The 26235-nt window shown below is 39.7% G+C and overlaps 1 protein-coding gene across 1 annotated transcript in view; it reads right to left on the reverse strand.

Annotated features, from left to right (window-relative positions):
• CPED1 (cadherin like and PC-esterase domain containing 1) overlaps positions 1 to 26235 on the reverse strand; it is a 153715-nt gene that overhangs the window by 12874 nt on the left and 114606 nt on the right. The window contains exons 18-19 of the mRNA XM_082498842.1: positions 15058 to 15175; positions 8234 to 8370 (exon numbers count right to left, since the gene is read on the reverse strand). Coding sequence (XP_082354968.1) covers positions 8234 to 8370; positions 15058 to 15175 — 255 coding nt within the window. The remainder of the gene's footprint in view (positions 1 to 8233; positions 8371 to 15057; positions 15176 to 26235) is intronic.

Consider the following 26235-nt stretch of genomic DNA (forward strand, 5'->3'; position numbering starts at 1 on the left):
ACCTTAAATATTTGGTTATGCAAATAAAATTCAGACCGCACAAGATTACATGTTTAAGAATACATTTCCAAAGCTTCTCTTAGAGATTTTACGTGGTGAAACCATCTTGGACTTCTCTCATCTAATACATCACTATTTATCCCTATTTTATTCCCTTCAGAAATGTCACAGTTTTAGAGACTGATTCCAGTTCCTGCTATGAACCTACTGTGAGTAAAAATAAGCCACAACAGTGTACCAATGACAGTTCCCATAGACCAGAAGCAGTTTCAGATGAACGTTCCATGATCTGGTGCAAGGGCCAAGAATAGGTATGACAAGGACTTGAACATCCCATGCCTTGCTCTTTGTGGGCTGCAGAGAAGTCCTTGATAGATTATGTATGGTAGCAATCGTTACAACAAGCACCAAGCATACAGAAGCTCTTTTACCTCCTGTCCTGGACCTCTCAAAGCTGCTTCACAGAGTAAATTTACTTAAACAGCTGCTGTTCATGCTTGAACTGCACACACGCTTCCCTCACATGCAAGGGGATTTCCAACTCTTTTCACATTGTGTCAGGAGAAATCTCTTTAGATCAAGCACAACTTGACTCAGAGAAGTCAAGGATCCTTGGAAGGACTGGTTGGACCTTCTCTCTTTCCCTCTCTGGCAGACACAGACATGCACACAATTATATACAAAGAAGGCAGGCAGTCCACGCTTACAATATGTCCTAATTCTAAAGTAGGTTAACTTGAGGTTTTAAACAATTCTTTTAACTTGCAAGATCTCTTAATCTCTCCAGTCTGTCTGTATCCATGTCTCTTTAATCTGCATTTCATGTCCATCACTGTAGATGTGTATCTATTTAAAAAGCAGTTCTCAGATATTAGCAGGCAAGGATATCATTAACTTGCAATGTGGGTGAGAACATTTCTGTAAAAACACAGAACATCATTAGCAGAATAACAAACAGCCTCTACCAAGTTACAGACATAGAGCAGTTGGTAGAACACGCTAGATGATTGTTTCTCTTCTACTTCTGGTAACATATGATACCATTTTGTTATCACTGCACATGGGGATTTCTAATTGCAAAGGAGCATATTCAGCTATTAATTACACTGATTTGGCAGATCTGGCATTTTTATCTCATTCTTCATTCTACTGTGACTAAGATTCTGACAGATATTTTCTCCTTCTAACTGCATTTGATCTACTCAACATCTACCACTAAGTTCAACCAGCAGAACAACTCTTTTCATGGGAAAAAAGGAAAGAACCATGGCCAAGACCAATGAACATGACGCACAGATGTCTAGTTTTGCCAACACTGTATTCTCTGGCAATTTAAGTGACATTCTAAATATTTCTGACGTCTCAAACATCACAGAGCGTCAAAGACTGAGATCGACTCATCAGCCTCTTTCCCATTTTTTCATTACATCAAAACCAGAGCAAACCCCTCCCACCCCCTCAGTTTACACTATTAAATACTTTGGCATTGTAGGGCTTCACAATTTCTATGTGCGCACACAGATGAGCAGTGGATCCATGAGTGAGTTTTCAAGGCTGCCCTGAGGTACCCAGCTGGCCAGGGATGCAGACGGGACAGCATGCTCCTTTAAAACCAGTACCAGGAGAGACCAGCTGGGTAAGATCACTTCTTAAAGTGACATTTCTAGCCCTGAAGTGCCACTAAGCCGGGCACCGTATGAAAATATCAGGTGGGCCTTGGAATAGCGTTATTGTTGTTGCCTGATGTTCTGAGAACATGAAGGGGGTGAAAGGAGTCAGAGCAGATTCCTGTCGAGCAGTCAGTATAACTGGACAAAATAAGTAACCGTTGGGGCCCAGGTACACTTCTTCAAATATTATCACAAGACTGACAAGACTGCACACAGCCCATCTCTGAAGGAGTAAGGTCTGAGTCTCAGAACGCCTCCATTTTGACTCTTAAGTGAGTTCATTATGAGGAAGTAAAGCAGGAGGTCAGGAAATTAGATCAGACAGCTAATGCTGTTGAGTGTCTGGGTGTCCATGTGGGAAGGTATACTTATTCCAAAGAGAAGGTGCAGCTGAGGAGGATGAGTCAGGAATGAGACAGATGGCAGCATCACATTGGTGAGGAATACAGGTTGTTTCAAGAGGAAAGTTAACCTGAACGCTCAGAAACAAGTCTGCCAAGAGAACATTTAAGACTTGATGTAAGTGGGGAAGAGAGAAATGAGCTCTGAAGTATGTTTGCAGGTGTCAGGGGAGGGCATCAGCAGTCACACTATGGACACTGTGCGTGCTGGGATTCTGAAGGGAACATTCTCCCATAAGTAGAGAGATCTCAGCGAGAAAGATGGGCGTGCATTCCTTGTAACCCAATGCACCCTGGGCTGGTGGATGCATAGCACAGCAAATCTGCGCACACACAGCACCCTTTCATTAAGACCTTGCCTGCATCCAACAATCTGCTTCTAACTGTTGGTCTAACCATGCTGTGAGACATGTAAATCTTGTCAAAATAAACAAATCCTTCTTTTTCTTCTCTCAAAAAAAGAGAGTCCAGATGGAAGAAGAGGACATTTGTAGGTAATCCTACCTGCTTTTCAAACTGGCCTTGTGCAGAGCGGGCCAAGCATATTCTCTTGTGGTATGAAGACCATTAGAAAGCATCTTTCAAAGCATCCACCTTCTGCAAGTCAGCTTCATTTTCAGCAAATGCTTGGAAGACTCAAAGGCTAAAATAAGTGGTGCTTAGCCCCAGGAACAAAACCTTCAACTAACCCAAGAGCTTCGATGAATTAGAATAATCATTCAACGTAATTGAATGTGTGGTAGCTATGGCCACATTTATTTCTATACAGTTGCATGAACTTACTATAGTCGTGTGTGCCATGTAGTATTTATTAAGATTTGAACCAGGGGCTCTGGGGATGATTCTGTATTTAGCTCTATGACAATAATGATCAAAATGATGGCTCAGGTGTGTAGAATATGAAAATTTCTTTACAGTCTGGCACAAGGCTTAGTCATGTACTGTTTAGGTCAATGGGGGATTTGTCTGCAGGATGACTAAAGGATCAGGCATACATAAGTCTGTAATTTTACCAGACAAAGAACAACGCTTTCGTGCAGACAGATGTTTTCAGTGTCTTCTGTTGCAAATGTTTGGTGTGAAAAATTCCATTATAGCTTACAGGCTTTAAAAGATTGTGTAAGCATAGTGGAATTCACTTCTTAACGAGACCTATCATTATAAATTAACCACACTTAGGAAATTTAAACACCTGTAACTCCAAGACACTACTTAACTTTAAAATATTATTAAGAAATTATAAGTTAAAATTCCTGTTTTAACAGCTGAATTTTAAGTACTTTAGCAAATATTGCCTTTTCATATTTCCTGTTCTTAACTACACATGACTCAATGGTACTTTATTATAAGACTAAACTCCAAGTAGTATTTCTCAATGATAAACAAAATACATATCGCCCCTGCTATTGAGGCCAGCTTTCTATATGCTGCTAATTGGATAAATAATTACCTGTTAGAAGCCCTTTTCCTTCACCCATTTTTTAAAGATCTTGTACAAAAAGCAAAGCATCATATCTTAATAGAATTGTATAAATCTTACAGCAAAAACTCATTAACCACAGTTACAGAGGATTTTGTTGAGCCAATATAATACAGATACAATATTTTTATTATGATTGCCTATTTCTTTGATTCAACTAGAACATACATGTGGAGTTCCATACATTGTAGTTCTGAGGAGAAGGATCTGGGGGTCCTAGTAGACAGTAAATTATCCATGACCCAGCAATGTGCCCTTCTTGCCAAAAAGGCCAATGGAATCCTGGGCTGCATAGGGAAGAGTGTGGCCAGTAGGTCGAGGGAGGTCATTCTTCCCCTCCACTCTGCACTGGTGAGGCCACAACTGGAACACTGTGTCCAGTTTTGGGCTCCCCAGATCAAGAGTGAAAGGGAGTCCAGAGAAGGGTAACTAAGATGATTGAGGGCTTGGAGCATCTCCCTTATGAGGAAAGGCTGAGAGAGCTGGGACTCTTTAGCCTGCAGAAGAGAAGGCTGAGGGGAGACCTTATTATGGCGTACAAGTATCTAAAGGGTGGGTTGAAGGAGGATGGAGCCAGGCTCTTGACAATGGTTCCCAGTGACAGGACGAGGAGTAATGGGCACAAGTTGGAACATAGGAAGTTCCATTCAAATACACGGAAACACTTCTTTACGGTGAGGGTGACAGAGCAGTGGCAGAGGCTGCCCAGGGAGGTTGTGGAGTCCCCTTCCCTGGAGATTTTCAAGCCGTGCCTGGATGCAGTCCTGAGTAATGTGCTCTGGGCAATCCTGCTTTGGCAGGGGAGTTGGACTAGAGGATCTCTAGAGGTCCCTTCCAACTCTGAAACTCCGTGATTCCATGATTCTGTGATTCCCTAAGAACAACACAGCCGGCATCTTATTGCACTTAGTTAGAGTTTAAAATGGGGGAAGAAAAGGACTGTAGATGTTCAAAGTGGACTAAATGAAAATCTACTCAGCCAGAATCACCTTAGCCTCAACAATTCAAAATTTTCCTGTTTACTGTGTCTGAAATGCAAACATATAGAATAGAATCATAAAATCATATGACTGAGTAGTCTTGCGAGCACATCATAAAGCAAAAGAAGGCCTCACAAACTGTTTTTGTGGATGTATATCCTTTCTCCACCAATCTGAGCATTATTGTTTCACTACAGGTGGTCTTACATTTGTATGAAACAGAAACAACTTAGCTCAAACAGAGTTTTATATGCACACAAATTAAAATAGCAGTTAATGATGATGTGAAATGAATTGGAAGTCATAGCCAGGGAAAATTAATTTCTGTTATAGAGAAAGGAGATGATAATTGTAGAGATGAGCTTTGAAAAACAAATCAATTTTAGTATGACATCAAAGCAGCCTGTAGTTAGAAAACAAATTCTAAAGCATTTTTTAAGGCTTATTTATGATGCAGATAGAAAGAAGGGCCCTGTTTGGGTGACCATAAACATATTTCAGAAACATTGACAAAGGCATAAAAGAAATTAATGAGAAAGAGACATATTTCAGAATGCTGCATTTTACTATTGTTCTATGAAATGTGAGAAAAACAGAGTGATTGCACTCAAAGACGCAGTTGATCATCTGTGTGCTGCATTTCAGCCAAAAAGAGTGTTCGCTTTACATCTTATTTCATCAGGTGCTGAAGTGCACCCAGATCAGGGACACAGCACAGCAGTGGTTAACTCATTGCATGCTTCCTTTCACATTCATTAAAAGTAGAAAGACAGGTAGGCTTTTCTTTTTTTTCTTTTTTCCTTTTTTTTTTTTTTAATGTAAAACTAATAGCGGAGCATAAGAAAACAGCCTGCAGTTAACATAGTTGGAATTTGACAGCGGCATAGAGATTAAAACCTCCTATTTAAAAGACAAGACATAATCACAGACATTTACATTGTTTATAATGTCTTATTATGATGTTTTCAATTGTAAGAAGTAAAGACAGAATCCTGAAACAGAATTATATTTTTTCCAGGACAAAAATCAGAGATTCAGCCTAGTGCATCCTGAATGTCACTGCTTGCTTTACCTGTGATTCCTGGTGAAATCTTACATGACTCTGAATTTTTTATGAAGGTATTCAGTCATAGAAGGCTGTTAGTGTTTTGATGGAAGGTATGATGTCATTTGACCCAAAGACGCTACGTACATACATGTCTCTGCTTTCCTGAGGAGGGACTGGTAATTATGTGGGGTGTATGGAGGTTTTATTGCCTCAGTTCAGAATAAACTTTGAGCAAGAACTCAGATGTAGATCATGATACATGACTCCTTTCTAAAGGATTTTGAACTCCAGAGACCAAAGTTACTCAAGCTGAATATTCAGTGTGGTGGCATACTAAAAAACCCCACGATACAGAGGCACACAGTTTAGTCAAGCCCATTTAGAGAAGTGGACACATGAGTGAGTTCTGTTGTTCTCAGCTAACTTCAGCAAACAACAATATAAATCAAACAGCATCCTAGGTCATCTCAGTGCCCTCACTTCAGTTGATGATTTTTGCCCTTATGTTTTGCACTCGTGGCTTTTTTGCAACCTGCTTACATTTCTAGCATTGAAACCTTCTGCTTATTTTATTATGGAAACTATGATGTCGCTAGTTTTATAAGTCAGTGATCTCTGTAGTGCTTAAAAACAAGGTATATAATGGTTTGAAGCTGATATCACAAATTAGGAAATATAAATATTTATAGATGGTTACCAAAATGTCTTGTGTAATAAAAATGTATTTGTTCATAAGTATTATATCTTTCTGGCTACTCAACAGCTCCCTTATAAAAGATCCAGGTTGTTTAAACATATATAATAGCATACAATGCAACTGACAGGCAAAAGTCTCTTTCAGTGAGCACCTGAAAAGCTGAAAAAAAAATACATTTTCTACCACATTGCTTAGACTGTGTAAAGTAATTCTAAAGTTTGCTTTAATCACTGGCAGAATCAGGACCTTTTCACCCAAGCAGAGGACCATTTTTACTCATCTGACTCAGGTATGAAGAAAGCCTCTCTTAGTCCTTAAGTTCTACTGACAGTAGAGTTGGTCCAGGATCCACATTTATTTATTTGGTGAAAGAAGCAAAAAATGCTATTGCAAAATGCCACACAAAGTTAAAACCACTGTAAAATGATGACAAAAGTCAGAGGGAAAAATATAGGAGAAATACACCAAAGGGGGAACATGTGTTAGAGCGATGACTTTAAAAGAATAAAACAGTTAAATAGGTATCTCTGCAAAGGTAATGGGAGCAATTCGGCAGATTTCTACAGAGCAGTGAAGGTTACCAGACAATGACAGAAGACTTTTGCAAAAGATGTAGAACGGGAAACAAGTGCAATTAGTTTTAAAGAAATTTTTCTCACCTGGTGTTAATGTAGAGCACACAGGATCTGGCTGTCATCTGACACTAGAACAGATCAGTGACCTCAGAGACTCGGAACATAGCGGAATTCGAATCAAGCTCACAAATGTTCATTTCATACACTTGGTTTTAATGGACCCTTAACAAATGCTGTCCTGTTTTTGACACTAGTGAATGTGAGTGGATGGATTCAGGAGGTAGGAATGTCAGCATAATCCTCCCAGCAATATCCTGGCAATCCACTTCCATGGCGACATATTGCTCCTCTGCTACCCTTCAATTGTCTGACCAAAGGGTGTTTGCTTATTGAAGCAGCCAGATATCTATGGAAATTAAAGACCAAAGCAAAGCTACCAAATTCTTCTATATTTTTTGCTGTGGTCAGTGCACAAGTTCTTGTTTTGTACATCAGGAGCAAATCAAGCTTCTCCTCTGTCATAGAAACCTATGGGTTTTTTAGAAAAATATTTTAGGAGAAACCCACAGCTCTATAGTAATGGAGAAAACCACAGGCAAAAATGAAGCCAAACGGCAATGAAGGCCTTTGTGTAGGACAAGAAATGACCAGAAAAGGAGGTGGAAAAGTTAATTGAAAGACTAGTAGTTTTCTATTTGTCTATATAGAAATGCTCTTGGATTTGTTCAAAATGCCACTTCCAGTTACTATTTTGTTGCCTAGACAATACACTATAAAAATCTTTATAACAATTAATTACTTACTTTCTGGATACTTGTATCCTCAGTAAGGTACCTGAGCCTCAGATCAGAGCTCTCTCTCAACAGTTTTACAGTCATAGCATGCTTATTAAGGAGACCTTGTATTTCCAAGCAATCACCTTAGAAGCTTCACTACAAGAAAAGAATGTGCGAGAAGAATTGTTAAGATTAGTGTGCAACAAGCAATGCCATGCATTAGGTACGCAGCAGAAGAAACCCAACTTGCATGTCAAGTGTGAGACAAACTGTGACAACGATGCAAATCCATCCTTCACTTATACTCCTTATATACTCACTGCAGGTCTAACTGGCAACCACCTACACTGTAGGTCTCGAAGCTCCACTGACGTGACCTAAGCTCCTACATGAAATGGCAGCAGACAACTGTGTCTGCATATGAGGCTAAATTATGGTTAATGGTTGGTTTTCATTCCTGTGGATTTTCCATCCGAATCTTTCCCCAGTTATAATAAAAAGGGATCTTTTTCCTACACATCAATCATAAAATAGTTTTTAAAGCTTCAGGAACATGACATATCCAGGTAAATAAGAACAAATTAAAACGTAAAATCTGTTACGTACCCTTCTGCCCTCCACACAGCGCTGGAGCTCCGGCTTGGCTAGCACGGAGTATCGGCAGCCGTGGGGCTGCCACGTTATTTCTCTCCAGTCACAGGTCCTGTTGTCAGAGCAGCTGAGGCAAGGGACAATCCACTGCCCTGGAAAACAGCAGCGGGATGTCAGCACGTCCTCTGTATTTTTTGTGAGTAGCTTTATTATACAGCAAGCAAGATATTTTTGAGTATTTTTGTCATGGGAGTTTTCCCTAAATTAAATGCCCCCCCAACCCTTTGAAGAGATTATTTCTTTCCTCTGTGTTATGCCCTTTTCATTTAGCTAGGGAGGGAGTTTTTCCGTTGCCTGAAAGAGCTGCGAATGCTCAAAGTTCATGATTTATTTCTCAGTTCATGTTGCCTTTCTCATAGCAGCTTGTCGTTGCTCCACAGAAGGGATATGAGAAAGGGAAACGGGGTGAGGAGGCTGAATGCAAAAAGAAAATATTCACATTCAGAAGTGTCTAAAGACAAGGTTCATTCAACTAAACATCTAAAAGGTGGGTGGCTGGTCGAAGCTAGACTTTGAGAGCCCCTTGATAGAAAAATGAAGCAAGACAGAGGACGAATTTTCCTAGAAAAAACTAAGTTCTTTAATTTGTGAGAATTCAGAGGACTGTCCCAGACTACACATATACATTTCAGAAGGTGAAAGTAAGGTAGAGGAATAACCTATGTGATTTATTAGAGCCTCATCCCTATTTTCAAAAACGATTTTGCGGATTAGGAGCATAAAGTGGGATTACCAGTGGGTTTCAGGTACCTCTTACCTAAGGTTGAATGGTTTTGCTGTTTTGGTTTTCTAAAGCTATTAATTTCAAAATTCCTACAGGAAGTCTGAGGGATTTAACTTCTGAAGGAAGACAGAAAAGTTTTGAGTTGCCTTTATATTCAGATCAACACAAGAAACACTTTTTCTAGCCCATACAAGTGCATCATCCCGACAATATCTCCAGTGTCTGTGCGGCTCTGCCAACAAAACCTGCTTTTGCTCTGATTAAAGGCATTACTCAAGGAAGAGCACAGAGACCCCCAGGTCCTTGTGTCAATGCCATCAGGCCTTGCTAGCACGGTCGGGTTTCTCACCGCAGCTCAGCAAACGGCTTCAAAAGCAAACGTTTGCAGAGTGGACCTGGCCTTAGGGTTTGTGACCGCCACAGCCAGACAGCAGCTCGGAGCTGGCTGGGCGTACTTGGCTGCCGCTGTGTGTGATAGATTGCTGCTACACAAGAAGGCACAGCAAAAAGCCCAGGCTGCTGCCTATCGACATTTATCAGGCCGGGGACTGAGTGGGAGGCTGAGCGAAGCAACCCTGCAGGGTCCCAGCAGCCTTGGGAGAGACAGCTGCTACCTCAGGAGCACGGGAATTTCCAGGGAGGCAGCCTGCGCTTGCACTGAGCACAAGTCCCAAGCCAAAGTGCTTTGGTATGTAGAAGGATAGTTGTCTCAGCAGATAAAGAGGTTCTTCTAAATAAAAACATCAAGAATCGTTTGTACAGGAGCCCGCACTGGTACATCTAAGGGCAGAATATATCCCACGGTGCTATGACCGTGCAGCTCCAGCTGCTGTGTAGCCTGCACAGCTGCCACTACTTCTGCCCCGCGCATGAGATGCTCACCCCACCCTCAGCTACACTTGTAGATGATGTGGAGCAAACAGTGGCAGACTGAACCAAAACAAAAGCCTGGACGCTGGCTTTACCACGCTGTGGGTCAGTGAGCACAACCCAGGTCTCCTGGTTCCCATGGGTGCGGGTGCCTCCTGAAGGCTGCCGCTGGGCAAGCATGGAGGAAGGAAGGGAAGGAAGGGAAGGAGGGACACTCAGGACCATGGTGGCAGGGCACAAGCAGGGAGACGGAGCTGCCCAGCGCTCCTTGCTCAGAGGAGTTTCAAACTCGCATTGTCTGTGTCCTAGTCACCTAGCTGTTTGTCCTTAAGGACAACGTTCCCCACTGTTCTTATCAGCTGAGGACCACCATAAAGTTCAAAATTCATTAGGACAGGAAAATAGCATGATTGTAACCTGGTAATTTTGGGGGAAGAACAGAGACCTGAACTTTGATCCTTGGGCAAGATCTTATGTAGGCTTTTTACCTAGGGGTTAAAACGAATCTTAATGTAAAGGTACAAAGTGGGTAACCAGGTTTTGGAGTAGGGAGTGCTCTTCCAGTTGAATATCCCACTCAGCTGGGAAACTGAGGGCTGAATTTAGACAATTCATCTTTCTTGCAGCCTCCAGTGCTGGCCTCTGCGAATCCCTTCCTCACGCTGACCCTCCCTTGGCTTTGAGGTCCCTTGTTCCAGGTTGTGGCCTTCTGGCCACCACTGGGACCAGGCGTGCTTTGACCCTCCAAGATTTCTATCGCCACTTGTGGATCTCTCCCTTAGCTCCTTCTGCACCCCCTTTGCAATCCACGGCTAAAGGGTCATTCCCAGCTTCGTAGCAGTTGTAGGAAAAGTGCAATAGGTGCCATGCAAACACCTTTTATTGCTTTGTGCCTTTTGAGTAACAGAGCAGGGACAGAATGGTTGGTTGGTTTGAGGTCTGGCGTCAGACACTACCACTACTGTAGAATTCTTCATAAATGATCTGAAAGTTGGTTTGGGCAGTGATATATATTTAAAAATTATATGAAAACTGGGCAGTTTTTTTTCCTGACATTGTAATTTTTCTTTCAACCCCAATACATAAAAGTTCTGGCAATGTCTACAACATCTTAGATCCCTCATTTTACAGAATTTTCTTCTCAACATCCCACACATTTATGAGCTGGTCTGGTTTTAGGTAATAAACTAGAAAAGTAGAACTATATAAAATGAATATTGAGGAGCTGAAACATCTGAATAATAAAAGTTTAAACTTTGGCAACTGAAAGCAATAAGTACCTTTGAAAAGTTTCTTTCGAATAGTTTGGTTTATATTCAATAGTTCTCTAGGTGTATTAAGAAAAAAATAGATCCATTTTGGCATACGCTTAAGGTTAGAGGCAAATGTAAAAAAAGAGAGAACAGGGATATATGGGTATAAACTCATGTTTATAGGAAGCACTGACATTTAATGCTAACAGAATAGTTGCAAGTTTTAGATTTACATAGATTTTTTAAATGATGCGTGTAAATTTATGCATTTTTAATCCAATTATTTTGAACTTTTCCTACTGTAACTTCACAGCTGTTATTCAATGCATTCTTAACCTTCAAAAATAAGAAAAGAGAAAATGAATCTCGTTTATAAAAGAAGACAATTAACAGTGAAAAATTGCAATCAAGATTAGTTTGGAAATTCAGCTTGTTTTCTATTGCAATTATAAGTTCCTTTTCCCCATTTATATAAGGTAGCGGCACACAATGCAGCTTTCAGCACCATTTCAATCAGCCTGCATTTTGTGGTGCTTCAGCTGAAAGAGCATCAGCTCTGCCAGGCATGGGAAAGTTTACCTACAGTTCAGTGTAAGAGAGCAGGAAAGAGAGAGATGCTGTTAGTTTATTCACAAATTAAAAACTGATAAAACCAAAGTTTTATGAAAGCCTGTAAGTAGGAGGTTTTCACAGGAAGAGTGAAAGTAAACTGGATTTTTTGGCTCATTAGAGCAGTTTATCAGTTGCATACATAAATCCTCTGCTTAAGATAAGAGATTAAACATTGCCAGTACTCCCAAAAAATGCTCTCCTAAAAGAGCATGAAAAGAAATATACTTTTAACATAGTTTGTTAGGATTGTTTAACTTGTATTTAAAAAACATTAGCCTAAAGTTAAAAGTTTTAACCAATAAAGGCTGTCCCCTTAATTTGATAGTTTTGTTTTTTCATTCAGCCTCTTTTATTTTTATTTAACCTTTACCATCGTCATAGCCACAAATACACATATTTTGCTTTCAATATCAAAAATGAAGTTTTTCTGTAGTGCCAAACAATTATCCATATAAAAAGAAAAAAATATCCCAAACTGACAACTCAAAATTTAAATATTTAACCTAAACTGATGCTAAAGATAGTTTGTTGATTTACGACTAGTTTACTTTTACATTTGGTGTCTATTTGGCATCCTAAGACTTTTAAAACGTTTTCTCCATGAATAGGCTATAGAAATATTTTTTCTTTTGCTTTTAGCATAATTTATGAAAAATAAATGTTAAATTATTTGTAAAAGGACAGGAGTGATTTTGATGCTACCGAATAAATGGCCTTAGGCCTACAGACTTATGTCCAAAGTGAAATTTGCTCCTCATATCCAGAGGAGACACCCATTTTGTTGAACATCAGTTTATGTCTCTGCTGGACCCAAATCCAGGGAGCTGTTGAATGCAAAGAGAGAGCTTGTACAGAATTACGTTAAACTGGATACAGTTGTAGAAAGTGTGGAAAGCAGGATACAACTAAACCACGCATGTCATAGCAGAGAGGCAGAACGTTAGAAGTGAAGCTGTGATCTCTTACCCATCAGATTTTGTAACTGTTTGCAAACCAAATTTCCACAGACTAGAGCGGCCTGATTCACCTGCAGGAATTTAGCACAACTTGGGGTTCTCATGGTCTTTACCAATTGTATCTCGTTCTGAGGAGCCAAACACACGGTTAGTGCTCACTGACTTCTGTGTTATTGATAATACAGCAATAATGAACTAAGAGCTAATTTTCCTATGATAGCCTGGTTCAAACCCCATTGAATCAAAGGAGATTTTCTGAAGGAAAAAGGATCTTTCTTGCTATAAAAATCAGAATTTCATTTCATGGTCTAAACAAGATGGAATGAGAGAAACTTTCCCTGTTGAATATTCAAATTTGTGTTCACCAATTAAAAACTTAAAAAAAAAAAAAAAGAGAGAGAAAGAAATGGTGTAAATTAAGTGCATATTTGGATGCTGACATTCCTCCAAAGAATAGCACCATGGTGACTAGGAGAGTGGGTGGTCAGTTCTGCCCTTGCTTAGACACTGAACTATGCTGTCTCTGCGCCGCATCAACTAGAAATGAGACATGCAATCCTGGTTGTACTGACCTGCAAAACAGACTTCTAAATTTTACCATTAATGTCAGAGGAACTAAAGTTTCATCTCTCTCTCTGCTGCTCTGCCTCAGCCTCTGCCTACACCTGCACAAGCACAAGCTTTTGCTAGCAGAGGTACATTTTGCTGTCATAGTACCTCGGTGTCCCTATACGATTAAGCTGTTCCCTGGCATAAGAACAGTGTTTGACGTTGCCTTATTTCTGCAGAAGTTTTGAGTTTTCTTCTGAGAGGAAGCGACATCGCTTGGCTACTCTGAAAAATTTAACTGAAGTAAAAGAGATGTTGGTGCTTTAGGTGGGAATTTGCGATTGCTCCCATATGCGTCAGGAAAATGTCAACTGCCAGGATTAGGATATCATTCGGTTGTTACAAATTTGGAATGATTTTCCGCAAAAAGCCATGCTTTCCAGTTCCAGTTGGAAGCTGTGATGTACTAAACCTATACAGCCACTTGTTGCCAGATACTGCAAACCCCAGACACAGGCTCATTAAGACATCTCCTGGCAATCTTTGCTCTATAAGCAGAAATTATTCTTCCCTGTTTTATATACTTGTCCTTTGAGACTACATCTCCTGAAGCTTGTTTCCATTTTAATTATATATATTATTTGCAATAATGCTGTAAAAGGTATTTTATATTCGGCTTCACTTAGCTAGATGCAGTATTCAAAAGAAGCATGTTATATACCAGAATAAACAGACTGTCTGCCCCAGAAGGACTCTTCTGTGGATTTGGTTTAGCCTTCCTAGTCAGAAACTTTATGTCCCGATACAGCAACATAGGATGGGTTGTGCTTCTTTATGATTCACAACTTGCCATATGATTAAAATATGCTGCTAGGCACAACAGTGTCTCCTTTGTGTGTTCTCTTCACAAAATTAATATATGCCTCTGTTTCACATGAAGTGATGCATTCAGGCAGTTCCCACATTCCTTTTGCTCTGTATTGGTTATTCCATGAGTTTGCGCAAATTTACAGCTGTGAGAAGCTGCTCCTACCTATGGCAAGATAAACAATACAGTTGTGTTGGTAGACCATACAGGAGCATTGGGTTATTTCTCATTTGTCTGATGAAGAATTGAACAAAATTACTTATTGTCTAACCAAGCAACAACTTAAGCTATGAATAAGACTGCATACCTGAGTAGTCCTGGGGATAATTTGGATTTGTTAAAGTACACTTGCAAAAATCTTCCTGCAGCTGAGACCTAAACATGAATACCTGTCTGACAATCTGTTGTAATCTGGTTTCTCACTAAACCAAAGAGCTGTCTTGATTGTATTGGTTGTTGTATGATGGTTGATTTGTCCATCTTGTTTTTTAAGGTATCAATATATGTAAACACACATACTTTACTGTTTGAAATTGTAAATTGTTTTTGTGTTTCCAATATAGAAGTGGAAACATAAAATTCAAATGGGTCAAAATACTGTGTTCTTTTCCTAAAGCTAATTTTTATTTTGAGTAGATAATCCCTTCCATTTAGAATAAAGCATTTTTATTTTAAATGGTTTTGATGGAAATATTTCAATGTGTTTTAAAGGCTACATGACAACAACACAAGCAGTGGTGGATCACTAATTAGAAGCTTATGAAACAAAAAAATTGTCACATAAACTAATTAACTTGATTTTAAAATCTGGAACTATTACAAGTGATTAGTTAAATTTGTTGTGCCTGGGTTAGTGCATGTCCATAGAAAAGAGGAAACATAACTTCTAGTTTTGCTTTGATGAGGTGCGTGAGCTGATTTTCAGAAGAAGAGGATTAAGCACAAACCTTTTGTGTCTCCAGCTTCACAGGTCTTAAACACCGTCTGTGAAATTGCTGAGAGGTATTCATGAGACAGAGGCTGCAAGCCGCAGGACTCCTCTGGACGAATCCGAGAACCACAGTCCTGAAATAAAATTAAATCTGTGAAAAAGACAGGACTGCACCAATCCATATGAGTTTGAAATTCCTCTTTGAAGAGGAAAAAAGTTATTTGGGGTTGCTTCTGCAATTCATTCATCCTTTGCTCTTCAATATATATTTTTAATACAAAATTTTAAATCCTTTTTCCATTCAGACAATAGTTTTCTAATCAATTATCCCAACCCACAGTAAATGTACAAGATCCTACATTTGCTAAAGAGATAAGAAAATTTATTAAGGCAAACATATGTAACATTCATGTAATGTCACGTCGTCTCTACGTATTGTATAATCTCTGCCTATTTGCCCTTAGCAATTTTGTATGCGTATCTGCAGTCATATGGAATACATCTGTGGGAAATGCCCTAAATTAGATTCAGGAGATACAGGTGTATAAAGGAAAGAGAAAGAAAAAAGAAAAATTCCAAGGGAAAAATGTCAAAAGTCCGAGAAATGGTAGATATGTGGGTTCTTTTGTAGAGTTGTCTTGTTCTCTGCTTAATGCTCTATAATGAGGGAAAGCTGTTATGACAAAATGAATGGCACGGTATCTTCTAGTGTTAAACTGTGATGTTGTCTTGGAGCCTCTGGGTCTGGACAAACTGTACAGCTATTTGACAGTATTACTTCAACTAACATTAACACCAGAAAGCTCCTACCTTGCAGTAAAACAATTTGCATAGAACTTCACAAGGAAGCCCGAAATTCCTGAATGTGCTGCCATTGCTCTCAACATAGTGCCATAAAATAACTTAACAGGGATTTTCTTGTTCATACCTCTGCCCAGGGTATGTGTTTAAACAAACAGAACTTCATTTTAATTGCATTCCTTGGACAATATCATTAACAACAATTTCATGTGGCTGGTTTATTGCCAATCAATCAATCTGCAGGTCAAGCTACATCAGTCATTGATCACCCTTTGACTTCGTGGTGTTTTCAAAGTATGCAAACCATGAATTTTAAAGGACGCTGATTGTGTTTAATATGTCGTTCACATCTAAAACTATAGGGTCAGGAGAGATCGTGAATCGATCGTGATCGTGAACAAGCTGATTTGTTTCTTCTTTGCTTTTGCGGGAGATCAATCCTCTATCCTCATTGACGTATTTAATACAACGTGCAAAATGAATATGCAGCAGCTACAGATTTACCACAGCTCCACCAATGTACAGCACATTAAGGGCTTTTCTAACCGCCTGCAGAGTTTTTAAAGTTTTCTTCAGGTGCTGCAGTGACATGACATCCTCCTTGCCTTGCCCAAAGATGAAACATCTTGTGATCTTAAGTATGTTTACAAAAGATCTCTCATGGCAAAGATGAGAACCAGACATGTAAACTTAAATGATAGTTCTTGCTCTGTGTCTGTTCTCCCTGAAAACCTTCACTTTTAGAAGGCAGACATAAAAAGACCCTTGAAATGTCTGGACTAGAATCAAAAGAAAAATACCCCTGCATTATGTATTTCAGTGCACAGTTAGAATCGACTCTTTATGAGATTAGTTTGGCATTTTACTAGTAAACTTTCTTTTATCTTTACAGAAGATTTTTCTGGATATCAGCAAATAAAAGAGGAATAAAGCTTTCCTCTGTACATCTAGATAGCTTTCAGTCAACATCAGTTGATACTTAGAGAGTGAACCCTTCTGGAGTCCATCTGCTGTGGGAAATGAGAATTGTTTTTGTTCTGACCACACTACAGTGAACTCGATTCTTCATAAAGTTTTAGCCTTTAAGAGATCATGCAGATTTTTGAGCCTGCTACTTTACAGTTTTCTCAAATTATTAATTTGGAGCTATTAATGCATATATCATTTATTTATAGTCTAGTTGCTGGATTTAATAAGAATTTTGTTTTTTTAGCTTAGCTTTCAATAACCGCATTCTATTTCCTCTCAATTATATACTTATGCATATGCAGACATAGTTTCACTCAAGTGTACATAAATATTAAAAAAAAGTACCAGTTTTAAAATCATATAGATATGCGTGTGTGAGAGAGAGACAGATAACCACAGCATTATAAAGATGATCCACACTCATGCAGCTAATACCATGGAATGAATGTCATAGAGGTAATACCATTGTAGTTGGAGTTACGCTTTAGATTAAGTGATCTAACTTAAGTATTAATGGGTTTTTAATTGCTGTTGTATCTTTTTACTACTTCCACCCTAATGAAAGAATAACTCTGAAATTGCAGTAATTGCCTACAGAATAACCCCATTAGCTTCCACCAAACTGGAAGTAGTTAAAAGGAGAGAAAGTAAGAAGCCCACAACTTTCCTAAGAGAAGTCATATCAAATAGGGATGAATTGTCCATCTGTGTTCGTTTGAATGGTCAGTGCTTCAGCAGTAACAGAGCACCACATAACAAAAATAAAGCGACTTTTAGGATCTATAGCTGCTGCTACCTGCCAGCTCAAAAAGACATTTTAAAATAGGAAAGTGGGATTTTCAGAATTTTTCTGGAATAACCCAACTCTGTCCATTCAAAGCTGTTGCTAAAACTATCATTTTCAGTGGAAGTAGACTTATGTTAATGAATTGAATGCTTTTGAAACTCCCACCCAGGATGCCCATGTTTAGGTTCTCCGCTCAGCTCTCTCAGGAAAAGCCTTCTTGCATTTGTGTTAAAACCCCTAACAATCAATGGGAATGGTGGGCTCAACACTTCGGAAACCAGGTATTTCTGCTTAGGTACTCATGCTGAAATTGCACCCAGCCCAAATCACTGAAGACTACCCCTACCAGACTAACAAAGGATCAGGCTATCAGAATATTTTAAACTAAACAACAAAAGAAATATAACTGAGCTCACAGGAATTCATTTTAGCATTGCATGCAACCAACATGTAGCCAAAATCCTGCATCTTTTTAACATCCAGAGCCCACGCGTTTCTGGGAACTGGTGGATGAGATAAACCTCATTCATTAGTTCTTGGCAAAGAAGGGAGGAGACCTCTCCATCCATCGAGCTCTGACCTTGAAGTCCTTCGGCCAGCATTGCCCATCAGCCTGGCAGGTCACCCAGTCACCTCCTCTAAGGCACCGCAACTCTGCCTCATCTTATGATGCTGCCGGGGCTGCCTTATTTCTTTGGACTGTTTACATTTTAGACGTGACAGAACAAAGCTTCCTGTGAAAGAGGTAATTTTGAACACTTTTCTGTTGGCCTTTGTAGGCTCGCTGACTTAACTTTATTTGATCTGGTTCTATTTAAGCTGACCGGAGTTTCTCATGAAGTCCTTTCATCCCTCTTTAGTCTATCTTTTTATACTATTTTACACATAATTAAAACTGGACGAAAAGTGATTAAAAATGATGCTATGGAAGGAATTCTAATAAAATTAGTCAAAGAATGAGCTCATGAAATAGTGAAATTGTATCTTATTGCTAGGGAATAAATTGTGAGCAGATGGATTAGTTCCACTCTATCAACTTTATTAATATGGCAGTAATAAATGAAGGAACAGTTGGCATATTGACTTCTATTCAACCATCTCCTTCTGTCCGGCTGCATTATTCAGTGATAGATGAGCCTTCAAAGATTCAGAGGTCCAGGATGGTTCAGTTCAACACTCAAATTAACTAGACTGAACTGAAATTCCTGGGTGTACAAAACAGGTCAAGAAAGCTCTCCCAAGTGGTCGGGTTTTTTTCTCCTTTCTTCCTCTTGAGTTAAAAGGCAGTCTCCCAAGAAATTTCAGTTCACTACTGCTTTTGGCTGGGAAACAATGACTAGTATTATTCATCAAGCACTGTATAAGACATAGATGAAGACATTGCCTACATCAAAAGACACACAAATCCATTAAACAGAGAACATAGGATTAATGGGTTGAACTTATAATGTGTCTACGTGTTGCAGCTATGTTTTAAAGGAAAGAAACTGCCACCACTATGTTTTGTAAGGAAACTAATGTGTTCCATCTGCAAAAATGGGATAATATTTCCCCAATGACCTCAAAAGCACTGCCACAAAAAACACATTAAAAGACTATGAGATGCTCAGTTCCACAGGGATCTGGTAGGGGCCATAAAAACACTTTAGAAAAGGAGTCTGGGCACTCACAGGGTTGGAACATGCAGTGCACAGACATCAGTAGGAGACTGGGAATGATACGAAGCTGAGATATTGGCCATATTGTCAAGGCATGGTGGAGACATCAGAGAACGTTTTGAAATGTGGACAAAGTGCAGCCATCAGTCTAAAATGCTTTCAAGTTCTTACTAGTGCTATTCATGTTGTTGCTATAGTTATTATTATTTTGTCTTAAGAACACAATACCAAGAATTGCAGAATTTTTCTCTCAATCACCAAGTTGCATAGAAAATTTTTTTGGGGGAAAAATGTCACAAGCTTTAACCAGTGACAGAAGAATGTCATATCTGCACAATATCTTTACAATATCTGCTAAAGAGCTTTTGAAAATCCCAGTAGGTGCCTCTTTACAAAGGCAACTGCCTCAAAGCACATACAGATTATATGGGCAAATAAATTTAATCTTGACACTACAGCAGATGCAAAGTGGCTTCTTCTGCCCTGAGAATGCTAACCTCATGGAAAGCTAACAAACTGGTTTGAGAAATAAGCACTACTTATAAAGAGAAAATATTGCAAGTTTCATACCACTATTTTAATGTATTTTATGTATGTGGAGAACATAAAAGAAGGCCTTCAATCTATGAAGGCTTTTGATTCAATCCCATTTTACATCATGTCTAATACTGCACATGATGTCAGTTAGACTCGCCATCTGCCTTCCTGCTCCAAAATAGTCAATAGTTCAAAGTTCTGCATTTGGGAACCACAGAACAAAAATACTCTTGAGGGCTAAAAAGCATGACTCTCAATTTAGCAGACTTGTGAATTACAATTCTGAACAGCTCAGAGATGCAGCAGAATTAGTTGAAGTAAGACGGCTGAATGTGAAACCCAACTCCATTAAGAATCAAATATTGTAAACATAAGTTTTGGAAAATATTTCAAACCGTACCTAAAGATAATCACATCTTTTTTTTTTTTTTTTTTCAATATTTGAAGCTAACATCTGCATGGATTTTTCAACTGCTTTCTTAGCAAACCTGTTTTCCTAATGCAACCAATGATATTTTTCCCAAGCAAGAACACTGATGATTTCCAGTTTGTATGCTTTAGAAACTAAAAACACAAAGCAAGAAACAAAAAAGGAATGGAAAGAATTTAGTGTTTCTTCCTCCCTCAAAATGAAGATAAAACAGGAACAAGGAATAGCAGATAAAAAGAGGCTATTTTAGGTTCTGGTGTTTTTTCAGTTTAAAAAGTCAGACAGTAATGTTGACCTGGAGACTTTAAGAGCTGCATCAGTTTTGGATTCCCACTTAGTCCTCCTCCTTTCCCCCATCCCCCATCTTTTCCCAGTGCAAACTCCGAATGTGAATTGACTAGAATTTTGCCAAGTCCACTATCTGAAGATGGGGAATAGCTGGAGAAAACCACGTGCTTTGACAGTGCAAGAAGTAAATATTTTATGTGATAACCAAAGGAATTTTTAGGTATTTATGGTTCTTTCTCAATAAAGTGCTGTATACGGCCCTGACTGTTTTCCCTGGTAATTAGGTAAAAAATGTACTATATTAGCTGGGAAATCCCACAGCCTTGTGGCTATTTTTAAGGAGTAATGTGCTCTAGGCAATCCTGCTTTAGCAGGGGAGTTGGACTAGATGATCTCTAGAGGTCCCTTCCAACTCTGATAATTCTGTGATTCTGTGATTCTGTGATTCTCTTCAACCCTCCCTTGCTCAGGGAATATGACATTCACAGTTCATGTTGCAGAGAGATCTATACTCTACACCTTCCTGTGTGCAACAGGCACTTGAGCTCTAGCCCTGTCCCTTTGATTTTAGACTAAGACCTTTATATCACAGCCTTGCTGAACACAGCAGAACTTTCCAGATTGAACAGCTAATCACTACATTCCGAAAGTATGACGAGGTATGAGAGAAAGAACGAGCTGAAAATTACTGTTCATTCATGAATTCTGAAATTGAAATACTCTGACAATATATGCAATGCATTGAAAAAACCACGTGTTAGCCAAGGACTCGGTGCAGTGAGCTATACATCTGCTAGAGCTACTGTTAAAGCTGCTTTTCACAGCAAGCAATGCTTGCAGATCCGAACTCAGTGTCTCAGGGTGTACCATAGCAAAAGTACTCCTTTCTCACTTTTAGCACGAAATCCTGTAGACCTTGCAAAAACATCTATTAACTTTATTTAGGGTCTGGGGCGTACTGAGGTTAAGATTCCAAGGAGAGATTTAGGATGTTTGGGTCCAATTAACAACTCTGCCTCTTATTTTTTGTATCAGCTTGGTCGGATGACTTGGACCTCCACCCAATACTACTCACACCTGTAATGCATCATATCAAAATTCTCACAGTTTCCACCATTCTCCTAAGTGCCTAAATTTCTTCTAGTGGGCATAGGCAAAACCACCCATAGCTCATCAGAGCTATGTTAGTCAGCCCCTTTAGCCCTAACAAGAGTTCAATAATTCCTTTGCCAACACTGCTTGATCTGATAGGTGTTCTCAGGACATGCCACTGGGAGTATGTGGTGCACAAAGCATTAACTGGTATTTCCCTGGTAGAATATTTCCCTGTGATATAGCAAACACAGTTTGTAGTCCCTCTTTTTGACTGGTTTGCAGCAGAGATTTCAGTTCAAGCTCCCAGTGTCTTCCTTCCAGTCAGTGGGCTACAGGTTATGCTGGGCAGTTCTCTCTCAGTCTCTCCCAAGGAAGCTGTTCGCATTTGCTTTGCACATACAATTAAATGCTGACTTGTAAAGAGCCTTGAACCCGCTCGACCTGCAGGCTAGAGGTGCGTAAAGAACACAGGGTGAAACTGGATGGAGGGAGCACCACCAGGCTCCCCTTTAACTGTTACCTGAGAAGGACTGACTGAAGTAGGTGCTTAACTCCCTGAGAGAGCATGTGGCAATTCAAAGTGGAGGACAGGCTCTCCTGTAACCCAAGGCTGGATGTGTAACTCCCAGAGAAAGGTACACTTAAGATACATTCCTTTCCATATTTTTTTCTGCGGGGTGGTACGTCTGACTCCCTAATCACTGTGCTGCCTTGTGTAGAATCTTATTTTTACAAGCTGAACTCTTCCATTTCAAATTTAAAAAAAGGTTGTACCCACACACTTTTTTTTGTGTGTGCTTCCTTCCCCCAGTTGTATCAGATGTTCTACTCAAAAATATATTAAACCTTTCTCTTCAAGTTTTGCCTCACTAACACCCCCTACGCAATGCATACGGAGCCCGGTTACACTTGGATATGGTGTTTTTCCCTAGGCCTCAGGATGCTTAAATCTCTCCCTTCCCAACTGATTGCCCTGGATTCTCCTGCACATCCCCTGAACACGAGAAAAGGAATGTGATACTGATTTTTTTTTCAGCAAAATATTCATGATGAATAGCAACCTGGTGACTGCCAAACAGAATGCAAAAGAACTAAGTTCTGCAAGTCCCATTCAATAGGAGCACTGATTTTGCTTCTTTTTTCTTCTTCTCATAAAAAAAAAATAAAAATGGAACTTTGGGTTTTCCTTTCTTAGTCTAAATTGAGCTTAAATTGGCCCAAAGGATTGAAAAGGTGTAAAAGTGAGCCAAGAACAGACCGACAGCAAGATTTCAAGAGCTTTGTTACCGTGGGAAATTAGAAAAAAACAAAGCCAAGGAAATAATAAATAAATGGACTAAATATATTCATTAAAAAATCCAGAAAAGTTTCTTACTTTATTTATTTTATGTTGGCTACAGGGTGAATTAAAATGGTTTTTGTTTAAGGAATTAGTGCACACACTGTTTCATATAGAAATTGCTCTCTGTGGCATACTACATTTTGGAATACACATCAGAGCTGTGCATGGTCTGGGGACCATTGAGGAAGCCACTAATGCAGGCTCAGAAACAAGAAATGGAAGACTTCTGAAGCTGTTTTCCCAAAAAACCCAGCAAGTTTTTTTTTCTTTCCAAAAACCCAGTGAGTTCCTGCCTTTCATGTAAAGACAGAGCCTACATATGTGTGGAGGCTTCACTCTAATGGAAAGCACGCTTGTATCTGGTGGACAACAGGAGGTATTTCCCTTTGTATATTTACAGCCTGCACTGACGCACATGTTTGCAGAGCCCAAGCACACGGCCAGCTTCGTGCAGCCACGCGCTTTGATGTCGGCTGTCTTTAATGGTGTCCCAGGGAACACACAGGGCCAAATCCTGTGAGCAGCTGTGTTGAAAACCTGGGTCGTTCGAGCCGGCTCCCCAGAGCTGAACACCCTCCTCTTCAAAAAGCGATATACCCCCGGTGAAAGGACCTGTGCTTGCTTCCCAGTGAGAGCGGCGCAAATGGTTTGTCTGCTCAATACCCACTCTGCGCTGAAAACCATCACCCAGGTATAGATGGCTGGAGGGACACTGAGGTGTGCCACGGGACCAGACCTGAGCCTGCACATGTCCGCTCTGTGGAAGGCCATCTCAGCCACTACTGCTCCTCACCTGAAAGGTGCCAAGAAGAAAAGAGGCATGTGAGATAGACAGATGTGGGCTGGCTGCAATGCCCCCACTGGGGCAGGGGCGATCCCTGCCACCTTGCGCTTTGCCAGCAGCTCTGCAGGAGGCAGCCCCACAAGCGGCACAACAGACTGTTCTGTATTTGGCTCTCTTTTTAAAGTGGCCTTCAATGAAGGGCCCAGCTCCGATAAAAGGTCCACCTCTGAGGATTTCCTGGCCAAATATCAGACCCTTCTCTTATGAAGACATTAGGCTGTTTGTTTAAGTGAGTCAAGAGACAGTTTCAAAGACCTTGAGAGGGTATACTTTTAGGAAGAGAGTGTTTACACAAATCTTTCTAACTGTAACCAGCAAATATTTTATGAAAAATCTATTACTGATGTGAAGTTTGGAGCTTTGTTGCACACACAAGGAAATGTGAGGGCTAAAACTAAGAATGTATAAATGACACTAGAGAAAGTCTCGGTGCAAATGTCCAGGACAGATGGACAGTGCCAGGATAGGTCTTCATCCCACACTATCCATAACTCAAATTGAAGCTACTTATATTCAGGTGTTGTATAAGCCTATAGTAGTGCAGAAGGGAATACTGTGGCTTTTACTCTATTATGTATAAAAGAGAGTGAGAGAATGCAAAGATTTAAGAAGTGGTAGGGTTTTTCTCTCCTTTCTTCCTCTTGAGTTAAAAGCTTCAGTAAAAATACAATAGTTAAAAGGAAATCAGTCAACATTGTTTGAGATTAAAGTTTCTTGGACAATGCACACAATGAAGACTGTATCAAAACAGAAATGATAAATGTATTTATAGACAGTATCCGGTTATCATTTACACTTGCCTTTTACCACACTGTGGCTTACCATGAAAAGAATGAAGTAATGAAGGACTGATTTGTCTTTGAAAATCAATATGTATTTCATTCAAAAGAACCTTTGAGTTAGAATATTTTCCTTGCTGTCTAACAGCTATGTCCAACACTAAATTTTACATATCCCCAGATACTCATTTAATAGACACAGCTGGGAGACAGAAGACAGGCAAATCTGTTTTTGTTGAACACCTACAAATCTGGCTTGTAGCAATTTATTTTCTAAACTATAATGGGGTCAAAATTGACTCTAATGAATTTGCGGCACACTTGCTGCTATAATCACAGAAGTGAATTTCACGGATTTTTATTAATCATGATCTTTTTCAAAAGATGCTGATTAAAGGTTTGCCTTCTGGTGCGTAGCAGACTGAAAATGCAGTCTCCTTGCTTACTGAGCAGCAGACTGCATGCAGGTAGCTTTCACACATGGGCAGAAACAGATTGCATGCAGTTAGTGCCAAATGAGCAGATTGGAGTTAGAATTCACCCCGCTTTCTCCAACAGCCTGCTCGCAGTAATTTTACTACCGCGTGTCCTTTTCATTCAGCTAAAGTAATCAAGCAGCCACTAGTTGAACAAGGCTCCCCTCACAAAACCCAACTAATTACTTCTGAAAACTGAATAATGTGCTTAGTGACAATGTTTATTCTACTGCACAAAAGTGATGCTGAGCCGAAGCCTTGCTTTGGTCAATACAGAGATCGCATTAGCAGAGAGATGAAGCGCAGTGGAAATAGAAAAAAAAACTTAACAATCGAAATGTAGGCTCCCTCAACAACGTGTTAAGGCAGTTAATTACAGCTTGTTAATCACCCAAGTTCCCCTGACCTACACAAGCAGTTTTTTACAGCAATTTACTTTCCTGAATAGACAGACATCTGGAAGATTTCTGTGATTCACTTCAGGTCTGGGGATCAATGAGGAGGCACATAAATGCAGCCAGTGCAGCACTACAAACATAACTGAATCAAAATGACTCAGGCAGTTCCCCCCAAAATGTCAGAAACATTTTAACTACTGTTTTTCTTGCAAGGACAGAGGCTACACTTGGATCTGGGCAATGTTCCAGGCCCAGGCGGTGACCCAACCTACACTCGCCAAGATTCAGCACTTCAAAGAAATAACTCTAGATAGAGCTAAGGACTCCTCCACCTTTCGTATATGTTTTGAGTCAGCTTATGAGGCATTTTATGTTTAACTTTCTTGAGGTCACTAATAAAATGAATTGCTGTAAATCCAGGTTTCTGCAGATGTGGAACAAGTTTTTCCTTCGGCAAAGTAGGCACGGATACATTCACATCCCATAGCAAACCCTCCCACATTATAACTCACATTGTTTTCCTGACTGATACGATTATTTGATTACAGGCAATGCCCCTTGAGCAGCTCTGTAACCATGGGTTGAATATTATCTTATTGTTTAAATATTTTTGCCTAGACAGATCAACAATCTAGCTGATGGATTGCTCTTGGCCTGCCCATACTCCGGGTTGTTAACCAGCTATTTTTCGTCTTCCTAGGTAAGATACTGGATATCTTGCTATAGGAATTTTGCTCAGAGCGTTTGCCCAGTAGTAACTCAGCAAAATCACTACAAATCCTGAACTAAA

This window comes from Vanellus vanellus (assembly GCF_965231255.1).
Source record: "Vanellus vanellus genome assembly, chromosome: 1".
In the NCBI taxonomy this organism is placed as follows: domain Eukaryota; kingdom Metazoa; phylum Chordata; class Aves; order Charadriiformes; family Charadriidae; genus Vanellus; species Vanellus vanellus.